The 18,705-nt window shown below is 37.8% G+C and overlaps 1 protein-coding gene across 2 annotated transcripts in view; it reads left to right on the top strand.

Moving 5' to 3' along the window:
- INTS7 (integrator complex subunit 7) overlaps positions 1 to 18,705 on the top strand; it is a 91,482-nt gene that overhangs the window by 27,121 nt on the left and 45,656 nt on the right. For both annotated transcript variants that reach the window (XM_032862801.1, XM_032862802.1), the window contains 3 exons: positions 2,487 to 2,533; positions 6,407 to 6,606; positions 7,101 to 7,223. In XM_032862801.1, the coding sequence (XP_032718692.1) occupies positions 2,487 to 2,533; positions 6,407 to 6,606; positions 7,101 to 7,223 (370 nt within the window). The remainder of the gene's footprint in view (positions 1 to 2,486; positions 2,534 to 6,406; positions 6,607 to 7,100; positions 7,224 to 18,705) is intronic.

Genomic DNA, 18,705 nt, shown 5'->3' on the forward strand with positions numbered 1-18,705 from the left:
ACGCTGCCTTGGTTCTTGCTAAGGTGCCAGCAGTTTTACTCATTGTTTTGCTACCAGTGGTGAAGACAGTAGCATTGATGTACCAGGAAAACCATGAGGTTTTAAAAAACGTTATTTGCTTTGAAAATTTCAGCACAGCTACGGATTGTTGCTGAGAATTCACATAAATGATGATGCTCTCTTGTTAGGTGATGCTCATACAAGCAAAAGAGCACATCTAGCTATGTTTGTAGATTTTCCATTTGTGCAGCAGAGATAAAATTCTGCAGGTGAGCCATTAAGTGAGTCTTCATGTTTGCAGCTCTATCTTATAAGTTACTTGATAAGTTACTCTAATGCTGAAAAGTGGCAGCACCTTGATCTCTGGTACTCACTTTCCACCCGGGTATTCAGCGTGGTCAGCTGCAGAACTTCCTTAGCTGTTTCGTGCACTTCTCCAGCCAGTGCATGACGATAACTTACCCTCTTACGATTGCTAGTTTAAAAATCAATATTTTGCTTTTAAAGAGCACATTTGAAATACTCAGGCTTTTTTAAAAAATTCTAAATAATTAGTCTCAAAATGAAGCCTTAAGTTAACTGGTACCATGTAATACTTTCTGAAATGTCTCATTTTATAAGGCACAATAAGCCAAATTATTAACATCTGAAAAATCGAAGGACAGCTTTAGTCCTATTTTTTTATTTAAAGTTTTGCTTTTCTTTAGAATAAATTCTTTGCTTCCATGAATTAGGAAACTCTCTGATATGTCAGTTTTATCTTTTTCAGCATCTTTAGACCTAGACAGTACAGCTGTGTGTTCAGAAGATGAGTCTTCTAAACTCTTTGTCAAGCCAGTGATTCATTTTTAAGTGTAAAAAAAAAACCTTAGCAAGTAAACTTCATTTGGAATAAAATATTGTTAAATTCTAAAAAGGCAATTTTAGATAAAATCTTAGAAAAATCTTTCAGAATTCTATTGCAAAACATGGCAATGTGTACTTCCCAATATGTTTCTCTATAAGCATAAGGAAAACTTAAGGATTTCAAAATAATGTATTGGATGATAATGAGGTTATAGAAATAAAAGTAGTTACGTCAAATACAGTAAAAGCACAGGAGAAGAGTTGGGAACTGAGTTAATCTCAGAAAATATATTTGTATACTAAACCTGAACCTACTACCTTAGAAAATTCTAGGAAACACAAGAATGCACAATGACACATTCCATTAGTTGTCAAGAGATGATGTCATTATTCATCATATAGCCTCTGGAAGACTCCACTATTTGCTTATGAGAAAATGGAATTGAAAATGGCAAATAGGGGCGCCTGGGTGGCTCGGTGGGTTAAAGCCTCTGCCTTCAGCTCAGGTCATGATCCCAGGGTCCTGGGGTCGAGCCCCACATCGGGCTCTCTGCTCAGCAGGGAGCTTGTTTCCTCCTCTCTCTCTCTGCCTGCTTCTCTGCCTACTTGTGGTCTTTCTCTGTCAAATAAATGAATAAAATCTTTAAGAAAAAAAAGAAAAGAAAAGAAAATGGCAAAAAATATCTTAATGACAAAATATTTTATGTAGACATCCATTGAACTAGTGAGAAGAAGTATTTCATATCTTATATATCATTTATCATGGCTAAATGAGCCAAGCTTGATCGTCTTGTCTGTATTATATTTCCTTAAATATAATGTGTCTTATCCCAAATATTCATGTTATTAGTAACTTTTGCAGCACTCAGTGTCATTTTTATTGGGTCAGAATGAAAAGCAGCACCTTGGAAAACACTTTATACATACATAATATAAAAAAAACAATCGCCAACATTAAATAGTTTGGCTTTTGGTAAGATTCTGCCCATATTTCCTACTTCATACTTAGTCTATTTTTCTAAAATGTAGAATATTCAAGATATATTTTATTGCTTAAATAATTAGCTTATGGTGTTAAAAGCTTTTCTTAATTAAAAGCACATCCCGGAGCGCCTGGGTGGCTCAGTGGGTTAAAGCTTCTGCCTTCGGCTCAGGTCATGATCCCAGGGTCCTGGGGTCAAGCCCCGCATGGGGCTTTCTGCTTAGCAGGGAGCCTGCTTCTTCCTCTCTCTCTCTCTGCCTGCCTCTTTGCCTACTTGTGATCTCTGTCTGTCAAATAAATAAATAAAATCTTAAAAAAAAAAAAACCACATCCCAAAATGTCGTAGATTGAGATAATGACCTTGAATCTTTCAGACAGTGGCACTCAGTGATGCAAGCTGTGGCAGCACCCATAAATCAGAGCATCTTGTCTTGAATACTGCTTGGAAACGGTGTTGGCGTGAGCCCATTTGCTGGTGGGAGTTTTGGTTTCAGTTGCATTTCTTACCCTACCCCAGTACCTGATGTTTGGAATATGAGTTACGATTTGAAGTATTATGCTTCTCCTGTGTTGATTGTGTTCTATTTATGTCCTTAGAAAACTTAGGCAAGTATAATTTTTTTGGTTTTAAAGTTTTTGCTCTTCTCTCTTTCCAAAGGGATTTTGCTGTAGGAATCTGTAACAAAATCAGTGAGATGATTCAAGGTATGTATGTTTCATTCAGTATTATGAAGTGACTTATTGGGATTTGTGTTAATATTAATAGCTCTTAACATTAAGTACTTATGTGCTTGTCACCATTCATTCACTAATTCATTCCAATAATATTAAGCATCTTCTAAATGTCAAAATTTTTCTGGGTGCTTAGGATACAGTAGTGAACAAAACAGAGTCCTAGCCCTAATGTAACCTACATTCTGGTGGCAGAAATGGGGGAGGGGTGGCAGTAGACAAATAAAAATACATCAATTGCTATGGAGAAAAAACAAGGTTAAAAGGATAGAGTCCCCAGAGTAGAGTCCGCACCCCGAGGTGGAAGGGGGCACTTTTTATTTTGTATATGTTGATGAAGGAAGGCCTCTAGTGAAGTGATATTTGTGTGAGAAATACAGATATTTAGGGGAAGAGCACGCTGTTCTGGGAGAGCAGAGGGATGTTAGAAGCTCCCCCTGTCTCCGTGCTCTGTTAATGTTCCTCCAGTGTCTTCCAGTTCCAAGTAAACTCAGATCCAAATTCCTTACCATAGCCTTCAAGGTCCTACTTTTCGAATCTCATCTTCCTTGCTATGCTTCGTGTGTATTGGCCCCACTTACTCCTGTCCTGGTCCCTAAAGGGAGCCCTGGGGCTCCAGCACTGCGTAGCTCAGAGAACACCACCTCCTTTGTACTTTTTTTTTTTTTTTTAAGATTTTATTTATTTATTTGTCAGAGAGAGTGAGCACAGGCAGACAGAGAGGCAGGCAGAGGCAGAGGGAGAAGCAGGCTCCCTGCTGAGCAAGGAGCCCGACGTGGGACTTGATCCCAGGATGCTGGGATCATGACCTGAGCTGAAGGCAGCCGCTTAACCAACTGAGCCATCCAGGTGTCCCTCTTTGTATTTTTCTATGAGGCATTCCTGTGAATTGTGCAACTTGGCAGACTTGGCTAGGCAATACTGTTATGTCTGTTTTACAGAAGAGGAAATAGAGCCACATTAAAATTACTTGAAAACCAAGATACAGTGGTTGAGCTCTGTCCTGTTCTCCTTTCCTTTGTCCTTTTTTTCTCCGCCAGAAAAGGGCTCTCCTGCAGAAAGCTGTCATTTAAGGGAACGATCACTCATTCATTGAGCAGTTTTTATTGAACACTGGCTCTATCGGGCAAGAGCACAGCAGGAAATAGATGTTATGCTCAAATTAAAATAATCCAGGGAGGGTTGAACAATTACAAAGGTGTAAGCAAGACAAACCATAGGGGTTAATGTATCCAAGGGTGCAGAGAGGAAATGGTTCCCAGAAACTTGGAGTTGTGTGCAGGGGCCACTTTGAAAACCTGACCTTCAGTATGATAGGACCTGATATGACCCCATAGAGAGGGATCCAGAAAATAAATACTCTGTCCTCTTTCTTCTCCCTCCCATCCCCTGCTGGGGCTCTTCACTGGCCAAGCCCAAACAGTGGGCAAATAGCAAGGGAGTAGATGGAAGCTGGAGAGGTGAGCCTCCTAAGGTGCTGGACTATTGTCTGTTGGGCGATGGTTATTTGAGTATATTGATATGTAAGAATGTATTGATTTGTACACCTAAGACTCATTATTGTTTAAGTTTTAGCTATAAAAAATTTGAAGCGAAAGAACAGGAACTAGGGGGCTGAAAGAGAAAGGGGAAAAAGGTACAGGAGAGGCAGTGAGGGCAAGTGGAGGAAGGATGGAGCGTGGGGAAGGAAATGGTGGGGGAGTTTGAGGAATAAACTATCCTTACACTTAATTTTAAGTTGCTTGTGTTTCTGCAAAGTAAAAGCTCTTGAGTGTCTCTGAACCAGTAACAATGTCTGTGAACACGAAGAATTCCATGGACTGCTGGGTGGAGCACAGATTTGCTGAAGAAGACGGGAGGGATAGGAGACAGGAGTCTGCCATGGGCAAAGGCCTAGGTAGGGAGAATACTTAGGAGACTTTGCGATAATCCAGTCCAGAGATGGTGGTGGAAGTGGGCCGGTGTGATAGCAGTGGAAGCAGAATGGCATAGTCAGATTTGGGTTATATTTTAAAGATAGAACCTAAAAGCTTTGCTAATAAATTTGGATGTGGGGTATGAGAAAAGGGAATCAATAAAGACTCCAGGGCCAGAGGAGTGATAATGATGAGGCTGTCATATATGGAAATGGGGAAAACTGCAGTTTTGTGGTGAAGATCAGAAGTTCTCTTTGGCCCTAATTACAGAATGCTTCTAACTGTACATCGCAGGGGAGGCGACCAGGAGGTCATGGGATTTCTGTTATCTGAAGTTCAGGGGCAGGGTGGAGGGGTATGAGGTCGTCTTCAGTATACAGCTGAGAATGGAAGCCATGGGATTATATCACTTCACTCAGGAAAGGTATTGAGAGTGAGAAGAGAATTTATTACCATCCCCAAGATACACCAGAAATTATAGTGTGGGTAAAAGAGATGAATACAAAGATATTGAAAAGGAACAGCCTGAGGAAGGACAAAAACCAGGAAGAGTGTGCCTTTGGGAGAGAGAGTTTCAAAGACAGAATGGTCCCCAGTGTCAAATGCATTTGGTACCTTAAGGGATAAAATACTAGTAACATAAGCACCATATGTATGATTGAAGAGAGAAAACCAGGGAGTCAATACTCTGACCTCATTTTTCTACCTGCCATCTCCGGTGGCTCTCTGGTTTGGCCAGACTTAAATAGAGGCCAGATAGCAAGGGAGTTTGCTGATGTAAACCACCCCTGGATACTGAAACTTTCTTACCTATTTACACTAACAGTTACTTCACGGTGGTGAAGCAGTGGTCTGCAGAGTATAAATTAGCTTTTGGCTTATATGCAGTAAATGATGACTGACGGTTTTTTGTTCTCTGTGATCACAAAGCCATGTTGTAGAAGAAAAGAGTTTTTTGTTTGTGTAGCTCCAGTGTTGACAATAAAAGATGCATTGGAGTTAATCCCCATGGAGTCCCATCTGTGTAGGCAATGAAAAAAGGCATTGCTAGCCAAAGTTCAGAGAACCTCAGAACCCCTCCACAAACAGTCTGTTCACATCCAGATCTTGACTTAGTGTTGAAGGAAATAAGTAAAATTGTAAATATAATTGTAGCCATTGAGTATGTGCATATGTAGGTGTATGTGTACACGTATATACATATCTTTTTAGCATGCCATGAGAAGGAATAGACAGCAAATATGACTTTGTTCTAGCATGCCTTTCCTGTCAGCATGTCGCCTTATAGTCACCGAAAAAATAATGTTAAGATAAATGCTTTTGGGGAAGAAAAAAAAAAAAAACTATTAAACTTAATTGGGTTAGCTCTAGTATAATTATCTTTAATGTCATAAACATAACTTTAGCATACTTTTTGTTTTCAAATGGTCCATGTTGCTAATTGAATCACTTTTTTTTTAAGATTTTATTTATTTATGGGGCGGCTGGGTGGCTCAGTGGGTTAAAGCCTCTGCCTTCGGCTCAGCTCATGATCCCAGGGTCCTGGGATCGAGCCCCGCATCCGGCTCTCTGCTCAGTGGGGAGCCCTTTCTCCCTCTCTCTCTTTGCCTGCCTCTCTGCCTACTTGTGATCTCTGTCTGTCAAATTAATAAATTAAAAAAAAAAATCTTAAAAAAGATTTTATTTATTTATTTGAGAGAGAGAGAGATCATGAGCAGGGGGTAAGGGGAGAGGGAGAAGCAGACCCCCCGCCAAGCAGGGGGCCCTGATACCGGCCTCCATCCCCAGACCCTGGGATCATGACCTGAGCCAAAGGCAGACGCTTAACCGACTGAGCTGCCCAGGCACCCCTAATTGAATTCCTTTTAAATGTGAAATGTTACCAAGGTGACAGTTGGAAGTCTGTCCCTAACGATTCCTCTGTGTCCAGGTTTGGCCACACCAGTAGACTTGAAACTGAAGTTGATCCCCATCCTCCAGCACATGCACCATGACGCGATCCTGGCGTCGAGCGCACGGCAACTGTTGCAGCAGCTGGTCACGTCCTACCCCTCCACCAAGATGGTGATTGTCTCCCTGCACACCTTTACTCTGCTCGCGGCTTCGTCTTTGGTTGATACGCCAAAGCAGGTCATTTCCGTTTTCTTTAAACTGCCTTTTCTTCAGTGAACTATTGCATATTAAGTATAAACTGAAAAAAAAAAAAGTAACCATAAGTTTTGATCATATTAAGGTGCCTTCTCTGATAAAGATTGCTTTCATTTTCTTTTGCCTGCTTTTTCCTGTTCTGTATCCACAGTTCTAATTGTTGGGAGCCTTTTAGGAACAAAAGGTGGAGGTGGGGGGTACGTGGCAGAGTATGGGGTTGGCAGGAGAGAAAAGAAAGAATCGAGTATTCAAAACCAGGTCCTAGGCTAGAACCTTGCAGGTTAAGGAATAGTATATTTTTATGCATGAAGAGAAAGTGGCCCAAACATGGATCCATGGCTAAGAAGTGACAGGGCTGTGATTGAAAGGGAGGGGAGTCCTGTCTCAAATCTAAAAGTTTTACTAAATTGTACTACACATCCCTGATGGTAATTTCAGTGACAGTACTGTTCATGAATGGCTTATTTTTTTCATAGATTCAGCTTCTGTTGCAGTATCTGAAGAATGACCCTAGGAAAGCAGTAAAGAGACTTGCTATTCAAGATCTGAAGTTACTTGCCAATAAAACGCCACACACTTGGAGTAGGGAAAACATTCAGGTATGTAGAACTTTGAACATTAATATTTTATAGAGAAAAATAATACAACAAGTAAAAAATCATTTTACTTTATGCTTTTTGTATCATCTTTGTCATCTTTTAAATGTTTGAATATGAAAAGTAATTAAGGGTATTGTTGATATTTGTGGCAGATGCTGTTTTTTAAAGTGGCAAAGTAAATACGTAAAATATTATCCTTTCATGTTTTAGTTTCTTTTAGTGAGTTAGACTTGCCTCTCATTTTCTTAAGAATTTTCCCGTAGTAGCACTAAGGCTGATTATAGAAGTCCAGTGAAATCATTTATTTAATTCCTGTCTCCTTTACTCACTTTAGGGAGAACAGTTGGTGCTGATGGTGATTTATTAGAGAGAAGGCTGGAAGCGTAACTCAGCAAAGTATATTTTTCCTTTTCATGGAGAGGAAGGACAGCCTTAAAGTTTTCTTTTGTAAACACAAGAGCAGGTCTCAATCTCTAGACATTTAATGTGGCATCTTTTATAGCATTTTTTCCAGGTTAAGTTAATGTTTAAATTTGTTTTTTCTCAGAACAGGTTTTTGTTTGTTTATCCATTACTGCTAACAGATGCAACGTTTTCTAAAAAATGCTTCTTAAAGTGAAATAGAAGATTGTTATAGAAGTTGACCTTTATTTTCATGGATTTTATTACCTCTTGGTGTCATTATAGCTACCGTGCAACAAAAACCTTTGAATTTCAGATTATGAAACTAAGCTGCTGTGTTAATTGGTTTTTTGCAGTTTTCTAAACATATTTCAGTATATTGTGATTGATAGTCACAAATATCCCAAGAGATAAGCAGTTGTGTTTGCATTTAGTAGATGAACAAATTAGGGTTCAGAGAGAATTAATATGCTTAAGAGAGCTTCCTAAGAGGACTTAATTGAGATTTTAATTAAGAGAGCTCTGTCCTCTAATGCTTTTTCTACTGGATAGTACAGTCTTTCCAAGAAGAGAATGTACTCAGCCACCGGAGGGAACCGAATCCGGTGAAGGCACTAGATCATCCCTTCTCATTTTTCTCCTTATTGTATGACAGCTCACACTACATAAAAGTATGTAAAATAAATATTTAATAGTTTGAATAATTGTAAATGAAAACAAGGTAGCCACCATCCCACTAGAAACAGAACACTGCAGGCTCACGGAAGCCTGCCACCTTCCTTGGCACGGTCCTCCCTTATCAGAATCTTAAAGCCAGGCTAAAGGAAACCACTATTTTGACTTCTGTGATGATCATTTTTTCACTCTTTATTGTTTTACCACCTATATATGCTTCCCTAAAAAATAGTGTTTGATTTTTCTTTGTATTTCTTGTGCTTAACATTATACTGATGAGACTCATACATGTGGTTGCATGTTTTTTCCCTTTAACTGCTGTGTAGTATTCCATTATGATATGGAATGGACCACAGTTTACCTGCTCTTGGTGGGTTATTTCCAACATGCAGCTCTTGCAAATAATGCTGCTACGAGCATTCTTCAGTTTATCTCCTGGCACTTAGGTACAGGAGTTTCTTTATATGCTTAAAGAGTGAAATTGCTGACTTAGAGGATATGTATATTTTCAGCTTTTACCGGGTAAATTCAAGCTGTGTTCCAAAGTGACTGAACTAGTTTACATTCCAAATAAAGAAACTACCTATTGATCTACGTCCTTAGATTACATTTTTACCAGTTTAGAAGTTGTAGTTTTAACTTCTTATTTCCTTAATTACTAAAGAAGTTGAATATCCTTTTAATGTGTTTATTGATGATTTGGATTTCCTTTTTTGTGACATTGCCATTCAGGTCTTCTTTTTCTGTAGATTTGTAGTCATTCTTTGTATATTCCGGATACTTGCACTTCAGTGGCCATTGGCAGGCTATATAAATTTCAGAAGCAGCTGATCAAGTTTCACTTAAAAAAAAAAAAAAGCCAGATAAAAAGTTGCTAATTTCAGTGGGATTCCATTGAATGGGAAGATAATTTGTAACAAGTTGGTATCTTTACAATGTTAAGTCTTCTAATGCATGAACATGCTATAGCATTTCTTTAGATTTCTGTTCGATAGCTTTTGCCTTCCTCTCTTTTGTCTGATGTTAATGTAGCTACTTTAGTTTTCTCCTGGGTGTGTCTGTGTGATAGATTTTCATCGTTTTAGGGGCACCTGGGTGGCTCAGTCGGCTAGGTCTGCCTTTGGCTCAGGTCATGCTCTTGGGGTCCTGGGATCAAGCCCCACATCAGGCTTCCTACTCATCAGGGAGTCTGCTACTTCTGCTTTTCCCCCAACTCATGTTCTCTCTTTCTCTCAAATACATAGATAAAATCTTAAAAAAAAAAAAAAAAAAAGATTATCATTGTTTTGCTTCCCACCTTTCTTTAAAGCATCTTTATGTTTCCATTATGTCCTATGTCAGTTCTGCTGTACAGACCTTATAATACACCACTCATTTATAACCCTCTAAACTCTTAGGTATTCTTATCATGTGCCTTAATTCTGTCTTATCAAACAATTTTGTTTTATAAATTCATTGATCGTTTGTACCTTCCACTATCTTCGCTCTTCTTGCATCTCAGGCTTTCTCTTCTGGGATACTTTTTCTTCTGTCTCTGGAAAGTCCTTTAGTGAGGGTCTGTGGTGGTAAGCTCTCCCTGTATATACTTGTCTTAAAATGTCTTTATTTTGCCCTCAATCTTGAAAGACACTTTTCTCTGGGAGTAGAATGCCCAGGACATTGAGGCTACCATTCTAACTGTCTACGGATTTCCATTATTACTGCTGAGAATAGCAGTACCCTTTTGAAGATATTTTTTTTTCCTGCTTTAAAATTTTTCTCTTTGACGTTCTGCCCTATGAACCATCTGATTATAGATTTCTATTTAAACTGTCTAGACTATCGATTTCTCGTGAATCTTAAGATTGGTGCTTTTCAGCGGTTCTGGGAAATTGTCAGCCATAATTTTTCTCAGATATTGCCTTTCCTCCTGAATCTCCACTTAGATACAGGCCCTTCTGTCAATCCCCCATGTTCCTTATATTCTTTTTTCTATCTTTTCATCTCTTCAGGCTCTGGTGTGAATAACTTCTCCTGTTTTAGTTCAATAATTATTTCTCCAGCTTATCTAAAGTCTTTGCAGATATATCTCTGCTCTCGATTTCTGTTGGCCCTCTTTCGTAGTACCCTTTTTCCTCACATACTTGACTGTTCTTTTACCTTGAGCTACTCCTTTTCCTTGGAAAAGTGTGTGTGGGAATTCTCTGACGAAGAATTTCTCTAGAGAAGGCTTGGATTAGCTTCTGGTAGGTGGAGAGGCTGGATAGTGATACATACTGTGGAGAAAAAGTCAAGGAAAAGGATGAGTGATTGTGGAAGGTGGAGGCTGCCATGTTGCACGAGGTGGTCAGGGGAGCTCTCGCTTAGAAGTTGGCACTTGAGTTGATCTAAAGGAGGGACCAGCAACTCCATGAGCCTCTGAAAGAACATCATTACCAGCAGAGAGAATAGCAGGAAAGGTCCTGAGGTGAGAGCATTCATGAGTGTGAGGTCACTGTGACTATGAGGGGAGCGGAGTCAGAGATGCTGGAGGATGGATGGAGCAGCTTACAGATCATTTAGGGCCTGTGAGTCCTTTGGCACAGGCCATTATTATTTCTTAATTGAAATATATTTGACATATAACACTGTGTACAGCATGTTGGCATGATACACTTACATATTGTAATATGATTGCCATTATAGTGATAATCAGCACCCTATGACATTGCATCATTATCATTTCTTAATTTTAATGGTTGGAATAATTAAGTTCTAGAGTCTTGGCAAGTTTGATGATTATCATACAATATTGTTGTCCATATTCGCTCTACTATACATTAGATCTCCAGGACTCACTACTCGTGAGTTTGTTACCCTTAAACAACATCTGTCTTATCCCCCACCATCCCAAGTCAGACAGAGAAAGACAAATACTGTATGATATCACTTATGGAATCTGAAAAGGCCAAAATTATGAAAGCAAAGAGTAAAATAGTGGTTACCAGGGGTCGGGAGCCTGGAGGGTGGAGGACGTTAGCAACTTGTTCTGAAAGAGTCTCTTTGACTTAGACGTACTGAGACTAGATTGTAGGGACATAAGGTCAGAAACAGAGAAAAACATTTGGGAGGTGACTGTAAGTCCAATTAGAAAATACCATGGTTATCTGAACCCGGGGAAGCAGTGAAGATAGCAGGGAGAAGTGGAAATATTCTGGATATATTTTAAAGGCAAAGCTGACAGATTTACTGGCAAATTATTCACAGAGTATAAGAGAAAGAAAGGCTGATTCAAGGTTTTTGGCTTTAACAAATTTACTTGGAATGGTAAGATTCTGTGAGGCTTATTTCTTGAAGATCAGGAGCTCAGTTCTGACCAAATAAAGTTTACGGTGTCAGACATCCAAGTGGAGGTGTCAAGGAGTTGGAGGTTAATGAACAAATCTAGATGACGTTGTAAACATGAGAGTCATCAGCTTATAGGTGGTATTTAAAATCATGAGACTGGATGAGTCACCTAGGGAGAGAGAATAAATGAGAAAATTCGGGGAATGAGGAAATGAGAGGTAACTAGCAAAACAGCTTGATAAGTAGCAGCCAGTGAGGTAGGAGACAAGTGGAGATAGTTTTACAGGAAGATGGCTGCAGTCCATTGTGTGAGATACTGCCCTGCATTTGTATTCTCCAGGAGATGAGCACTGTAATTCCCCTTTGCATTTAGCAGAATGAAGTCATTGGTGACCTGCATGAGAAGAGTTTTATTGGAGTATTGTGAGTACGAGACTGATCGGAAAAACAGGAGAGAGATCAGAGACAGTAAATACACAGAGTGTTTTTAAAGGAGTTCTGCTTTATGATGTCTGTCAGTCAGAGAAAGACAGATATCATATGATTTCACTCATGTGGAATTTGAGAAACAAAACAAACGGTCATATGGGGGGAAAAAAGGAGAGGCAAACCAAGAAATACTGTTAACTGTAAAGCACAGACTGATAGGGGTGGCTGGGTGGCTCAGCTGTTTAAGCATCTGCCTTTGGCTGAGGTCATGATCTCAGGGTCCTGGGATGGAGCCCCAGGTCAGGCTCCCTGCTCATGCAGGGATTCTGCTTCTCCCTCTTCCTCTCCCTCTTCCCCCCGCCCCCGTCCCCGCCATACCCTGCACTTGTGCTCACTTGCTCCTCTCTCTCTCTCTCTCTCACACACACACAGCTAAATAAATAAAATCTTTGAAAAAAATAAAACCGATGGTTACTAGGGAGAAGGTGGGGGTGGGTGGGGGTGGGTTGGATAGGCGATGGGGACGAAGGAGGGCACTTGCTGTGCTGAGCACCCGGTGATATATGGAAGTGCTGAATCACTAAATCTGACACCTGAAACTAATATTAACACTACATGTTAACTAACTGGAATTTAAGTAAAAACTAATAAAAAATAACGGAATTCTGCTTTAAAGAGCAAAGAATAGAGATTGTACTGCTAAAGTGTACATTGTCTGTTTGCTTTTTGTTTTTATCATGGGAAAAATTTAAAGAAACATAGAAATGCCATTAGACTAGGGAAATAGAGGACTGCCAGAGAGTTAAGGGATTTGAGTGAAGCCATGTATATACATACAGTGTCTGGCATATACATAAAAATGCTTTTTTAAGAGTAGCTCTAATTAAAGGTAACATTATTCTACAGTTTTCCTTGTTGTATACTTTGGCAAATTGTAGGGTTGGGGTAGTGCTGTCTTAATAAAACGAATTGGGGGCTTTCTCTTTCTATATTCTGGAATGGTGAATAGCTTTGATGTAGAAATTTTCTGTCTCCTGAAGATACTGCTTAAAATGTATTATAAGTCCATCTGAACCTGGAACTTTCTCCAGGGATAGTATTTTTTTTTAAAGATTTTATTTATTTATTTGACAGAGATCACAGTAGGCAGAGAGGCATGCAGAAAGAGAGAGGGAGAAGCAGGCTCCCTGCTGAGCAGGGAGCCTGATAATGGGGCTCGATCCTAGGACCCTGAGATCATGGCCGGAGCTGAAGGCAGAGGCTTTAACCCACTGAGCCACCCAGGCACCCCCGGGGATAGTATTTTGAGAATATTTCCAATTACTTACATGGATGTTGCCCTATAAAAGTTTTCTACCTCTTCTTGAACCAGTTTTGATAATATTTTCCGCTTAATTCACTTCTCAGGTTCATTAGTATCAATATAGAGAAGCTTTATACTTTTGGTATTTTTGTGTTTGAAATTTTATTTTCATTTTCTTCTTACTGTTTATGTTTATCTCACCATTTTCTTAATTAGACTTTGCAGAAGCATGGCTTTCTTATTTTTTTTAAATGCTTGGATGCTTATTTTTATTCTTCTTTAATAATGAAAGCACTTAAGGCAATTAATTTTCCCCTTAGTGCAGATTGCCCACTTTTCCATAAATTGTCTTCTAGTGCTCTCATTGCCCTTAACTTGAAATGCATTTTTAAAAAATATTTTATTTATTTACCTGAGGGAGACAGAGATAGTGAGAAAGAGCACAAGGGGGAAGGGGGAGAGAAGCAGACTCCCCGCTGAGCAGGCAGCCCAATGTGGGGCTGGATTCCAGGACCCTGGGATCATAACCTGAGCCAAAGGCAGACGCTTTAACAAACTGAGCCACCCAGGTGCCCCCGAAATGCATTTCTTAATAATCAGATTTACTGTGGTATAATTTATTTTCAGAAACCTTTCTAGGTATAGTGGTCAGTGAGTTCTGAAAAATGTCTGTAGTGATGGAGCCACCACCACAAATGAGATATAGGACATTTTCCTCACCCCGAAAGTGAGGAAAATGTCCTATATTCCTTCAGGCTCCTCTGCAGTCAGTCCTTTCCCCAACCCCTAACAGCCACCAATCTGATTTCTGTCCCTGTAATAGTGCCTTTCTAGAGTGTAAATGAAATCATACAGTGTATAGCCTTTTAGGTCTGACTTCTTTTACTTTGCACAGTTCTTTGATATTCATCCATGTTGTTGCATTAAGCAGTAAATCATTCCTTTTTATTGCTAAGTGGCATCCCAGTGTATGGACATGGGACAGTTTGTTTATTCATTCACAAGTTGACGGACATTTGGATCTGATACTATAAATCAACCTACTATGGTACAGGTCTTTTGGAGACATTTCTTGGGTCAATACCTAGGAGTTTTACTGCTATGTTGTATGGTAGATAAATGTATTACTAACTTTGTAAGAAACTGCCAAACTGTTTTCCATAATGACTATACCATTTTACATATTTACTAGCAGTATATAAGAATTCTAGTTCTCTGTCCTTGCTAGCACTTTCTATGCTATGACTTGTTTCAATAAGTGTATTGTGATATCTCATCATGGTTTTAATTTGGATTTCCTTAATGACTAATGATATTGAGTATCTTATAGGCTTGTCATCTGTATCTCATTGGTGAAGTTCTTATTCTAAGCCCTTTGGCATTTTTTGGGAGGGGTTGTCTTCTTGTTACTGCGTTCTTTATATATTCTGGATACAAATATTTTATTGGCTGTGTATTTTGTAAGAATTTCTTACTAGCATGTGCCTTTACTACAGTGTCTTCTGGAGAGTGAATTTCTTTTACTTTGATGAGATTTAGTTTTGAGTCCTCCCCCCCTTTTTAGGGTGTGTTTTATCTAGGAACTCTTTACAGAACCAAAAGTCACAAGATTTTGTCATGTGTTTTCTTCCAGAAGTTTTGTAGTTGTGGTTTCATATTTAACTCTATGTGATCCTTTTTAAGTTGACTGTTATATATAGTACAAGGTAGGAATTGAGTTGTATTTAGATAGCCAGTTGTTCCAGCAACATTTGTTGAAAAGACTGTCCTTTCTTCATTGAATTACCGTAACATCTTTGTTGAAAATCATTTGACTGTATCTGTGTAAGTCTATTTCTGAGTTATATTGTTTCTTTGATCTGTACGTCTATTCTTAAGTGAATAGCACATGGCCTTTTTTTAAGTAGTCTCTACACTCAGCATGGGGTTCTAACTTATGACCATGGGATCAAGAGTCGCATACTCCTCCAACTGAGCCAGCCAGGTACAAGCAGCACACCATCTTGATAACAACTGTAGCTTTATAGTAAGTCTTAGAATCAGATGATGTGAGTCCTTTTCCTTTGTATTTATCAAAATTATTTTGGATGTTTTAGGTCTTTTGCATTTTCATACAAAGCTTAGAATCAGTTTGTCAGCTTCTGCAAAAAACCTTGCTAGGATTTTGATTGGTATTTTTATCTATAGATCAGTTCAGAAAGAACTGACATCCTAACAGGATTGAGTTTTCTCATCCATGAACATGGTATATCTCTCCATTTATTTAGGTCTTCCTCAGTTTCTCATCAGCAGTTTTTAGTGTTCAGCATACAACTCTTGTACACTTTCCATTAGATTTATTTGTAAGTATTTCATGGTTTTTAGCAGTATTATAAATGATTGTTTTTTTAATTTCCAGGAGAGCAATTTTGACCCTGAAGTTAATTTTTTTCCTCTTTACTCATATTGAGATTTAATTGACACACATCCTTGCATAAGTTTAAGAAATACAGCATAATGGTTTGATTTACATTTGTTGTGAAATAACTGCTACAGTAAGCGTAAGTTAGCATCTGTCATCTCATATAGGTACAATAAAAAGAAACAAATTTTCTTATGATGAGAACTCTTAATATTTATTCTCTTAATTTTCCCATACATCACACAGCAGTGTTAACTGTAGTCACCATTTTGTACATTACATCCCTAGTACTTATCTTGTAACTGCAACTTTCTATTTTTGAAGTGATTCGTTTTTTGTATTCATGGAATTTTTGTTGTTGCCAACATTTTGTTACTAATTTTTAATTTTAAAGTTTCTTTGTGGCCCATATAAGAACACTTCTTAAAAATACAGTTGACCTTTTGAACAACATGTGTTTGAAATCCATGGGTCCACTTATACATGGATTTTTTTTAATAAATACTGTACAGTACTGCAAATGTATTTTCCCTATGATTTTCTTAGTAACACTTTCCTTTCTCTGGGTTAATTTATTGTAAGTATGTTATACATATAACCTCCAAAATATGTATTAATGGGTAAGGATTCCAGTTAGCAATAGTCTATTAGTAATTAAGTTTTGGGGGAGACCAAAGTTATATACAGATTTTCAACTGTACAGGGAGTTGGCACCCCAACCCCTATGTAATTCAAGGGTTAGCTATCGTTCAAAGGTCAGCTGTAGTTTGAAGAATTTGAAAAGAAGGTATATAATTTTACATATTAATCAACATATGTGATATAATTTTCTATATAATTATATCACATATGTTATATGTAATATAACATGTAGGTAAATATATACTATATAATGTATGTATTATATTAATATTGTATATTACTAATATTATTTCAATATAAAGTTATGTTGAATCTGCTTTATTGATGATAGTACTCACATATGCTGTCTTAAATTAGTTTTTTTCTATTTTTGATCTGTGAGGTTTTGATGTTTATTAGCGTCTCCTACCAGTTTGTATTTAGCCATTTTAATTTAGAAATTTTAATGCTCTCCTTTTGCACAAGTAGAACTCTTACTAATGTGAAGGAATCCTCTCTTCCTGTTTTAAGGTTTTTGCCTCAGATTCTTTATGTATCATTAACGTTGTTACATGTTTATTTTTGTTTGCATGTATTTATTAGGTCTGCCGATTTTATCCTTAACCTTTCTCTGTCATTTAGGTTTCATCCTTATAAATAGCATCCAGTTAGAGTTACCTCCTTAGACTTAATCTGAGTCTTTTTACATAGCTAACATAACTTATTTGCATTTACTGATATACCTGATGGTTCTTACTTCTTCCTCCACCAACTTCGTGCTTATACATTCTTTTTGTTTCCTTTCTTCCATTACTTCCCTTTGTTACCTTGATTGTTTTCTTTATTCTTTTATTCTCTGGTAAATTAAGAAAAATGTACATGCTAATTAAACTTTTGTTTTTACTTTACCTTTCTCTATGCTCAGTGTATATTAATCTAGGAGCTTGAGTATCTCTATTAAGCCTGAATAGTGTGGTCCTTGAAATGTCACAAATGTTAGTAGATCTGAATCTCCTCTTTCCTTCTGCCATTCACTCTTCTCTCCCCCTATATCTTATTAAAATAATCTACAATTTAATGATCAATTGTCTTTTTTTTTAGTGCTATGCAGTGGTTTCTTTTTTGTGATAAATTTTTTCACAATATATGCACCTTAACAAGATAATAGTTTTTTTATTTCAAATTTGAATTCAACTCCCAGTTACCAAGAGTAATTATTTTTCTTCTAAAGTTCCTTCCTTCTTCCTTCCTTCCTCTCAGCCAATCTTATCCACTGCTAATTCATTTTTGAGTTTTGGTGTTTCAAGAGTAATTGTGTCTTTTTCATTGCTACTTTTACGGTGCTTTGGTAGGCATTATAATTTCCATGTGGAATCATACCTTCTAGATTTAAAGAAAATACTTTGACTCAGAATGTTAAAAACCCAAAATGAAGGCCTAATATAGTACATTATTATTAAAGTAGTCAAAAACAGAGTAACTTCAAAGGAACAAAAATATTTTCTCATGTATTTATAGTTTTGTTTGGATTTTTTTATGCCTTACTAACATAAATATGCATTTCAGTTGGTGTTAATTTGTATCAGTAGTTTATATTATTCTGATGTTATAGTCTTATCTGAAGAAGTTGATTTATACAACCTGTCTGTTACAAAGTGAAAGATTATCTGTTTTATCTGTTCTGGATATTTTCAAAGACATAATTTTATTTTTGGCTTTGTATCTCCGGAGAATTCTGTTTTGTACCTAAGACTAGGAGGAATGACAAGTTAAGCCTAAGAATTAGTTCTTTTAATCACCTTTTTCTTTGTGGGTTAGTACAATGGAAACAGGAAATTTAGAGGGGTTATATTTCTGACAGAGTACTTTTAAACATAACATTTTTCTATACCTTAAAGATTATAAGCTTTTTGCTATGCTTTTCTAGAACGCATCCCTGGTGGCCAGTCCATTCTAGGGTAGAGGAGAAGCCCCTATTTAGGAACTGACCCAGAAAACAGTAATTCAGGACAGAGCTTCAGTTGAACAGTGAGGTAAGCCAGCCTGGAGAGAGAAATGCAGACCAAATAGTCAGTGAGGAAGAACATGGTAGTGAGTGAGCAGGGTGGGGGCTGTATTTGGAGAGTTAGGTTTTCCCTTTTTATGAATATAAAAAATGGACCTGGTAAGACAGTTTTGTAATAGATCATGTCCTTGGAACAGAAATGAGCCAGATTTCCTCGTTGAAACAGGATTGACATGCCATCTCTGGGGAACTTTGTGATGTGCTCTGTTAAGCTAACTGCTATGAATTAACAAACCTTGAAATCAGCATGTATTTGCGGAGAACATTTTTAGGTACCCAA

Source organism: Lontra canadensis, unplaced genomic scaffold (genome assembly GCF_010015895.1).
Source record: "Lontra canadensis isolate GAN:19392208 unplaced genomic scaffold, GSC_riverotter_1.0 scaffold24, whole genome shotgun sequence".
In the NCBI taxonomy this organism is placed as follows: domain Eukaryota; kingdom Metazoa; phylum Chordata; class Mammalia; order Carnivora; family Mustelidae; genus Lontra; species Lontra canadensis.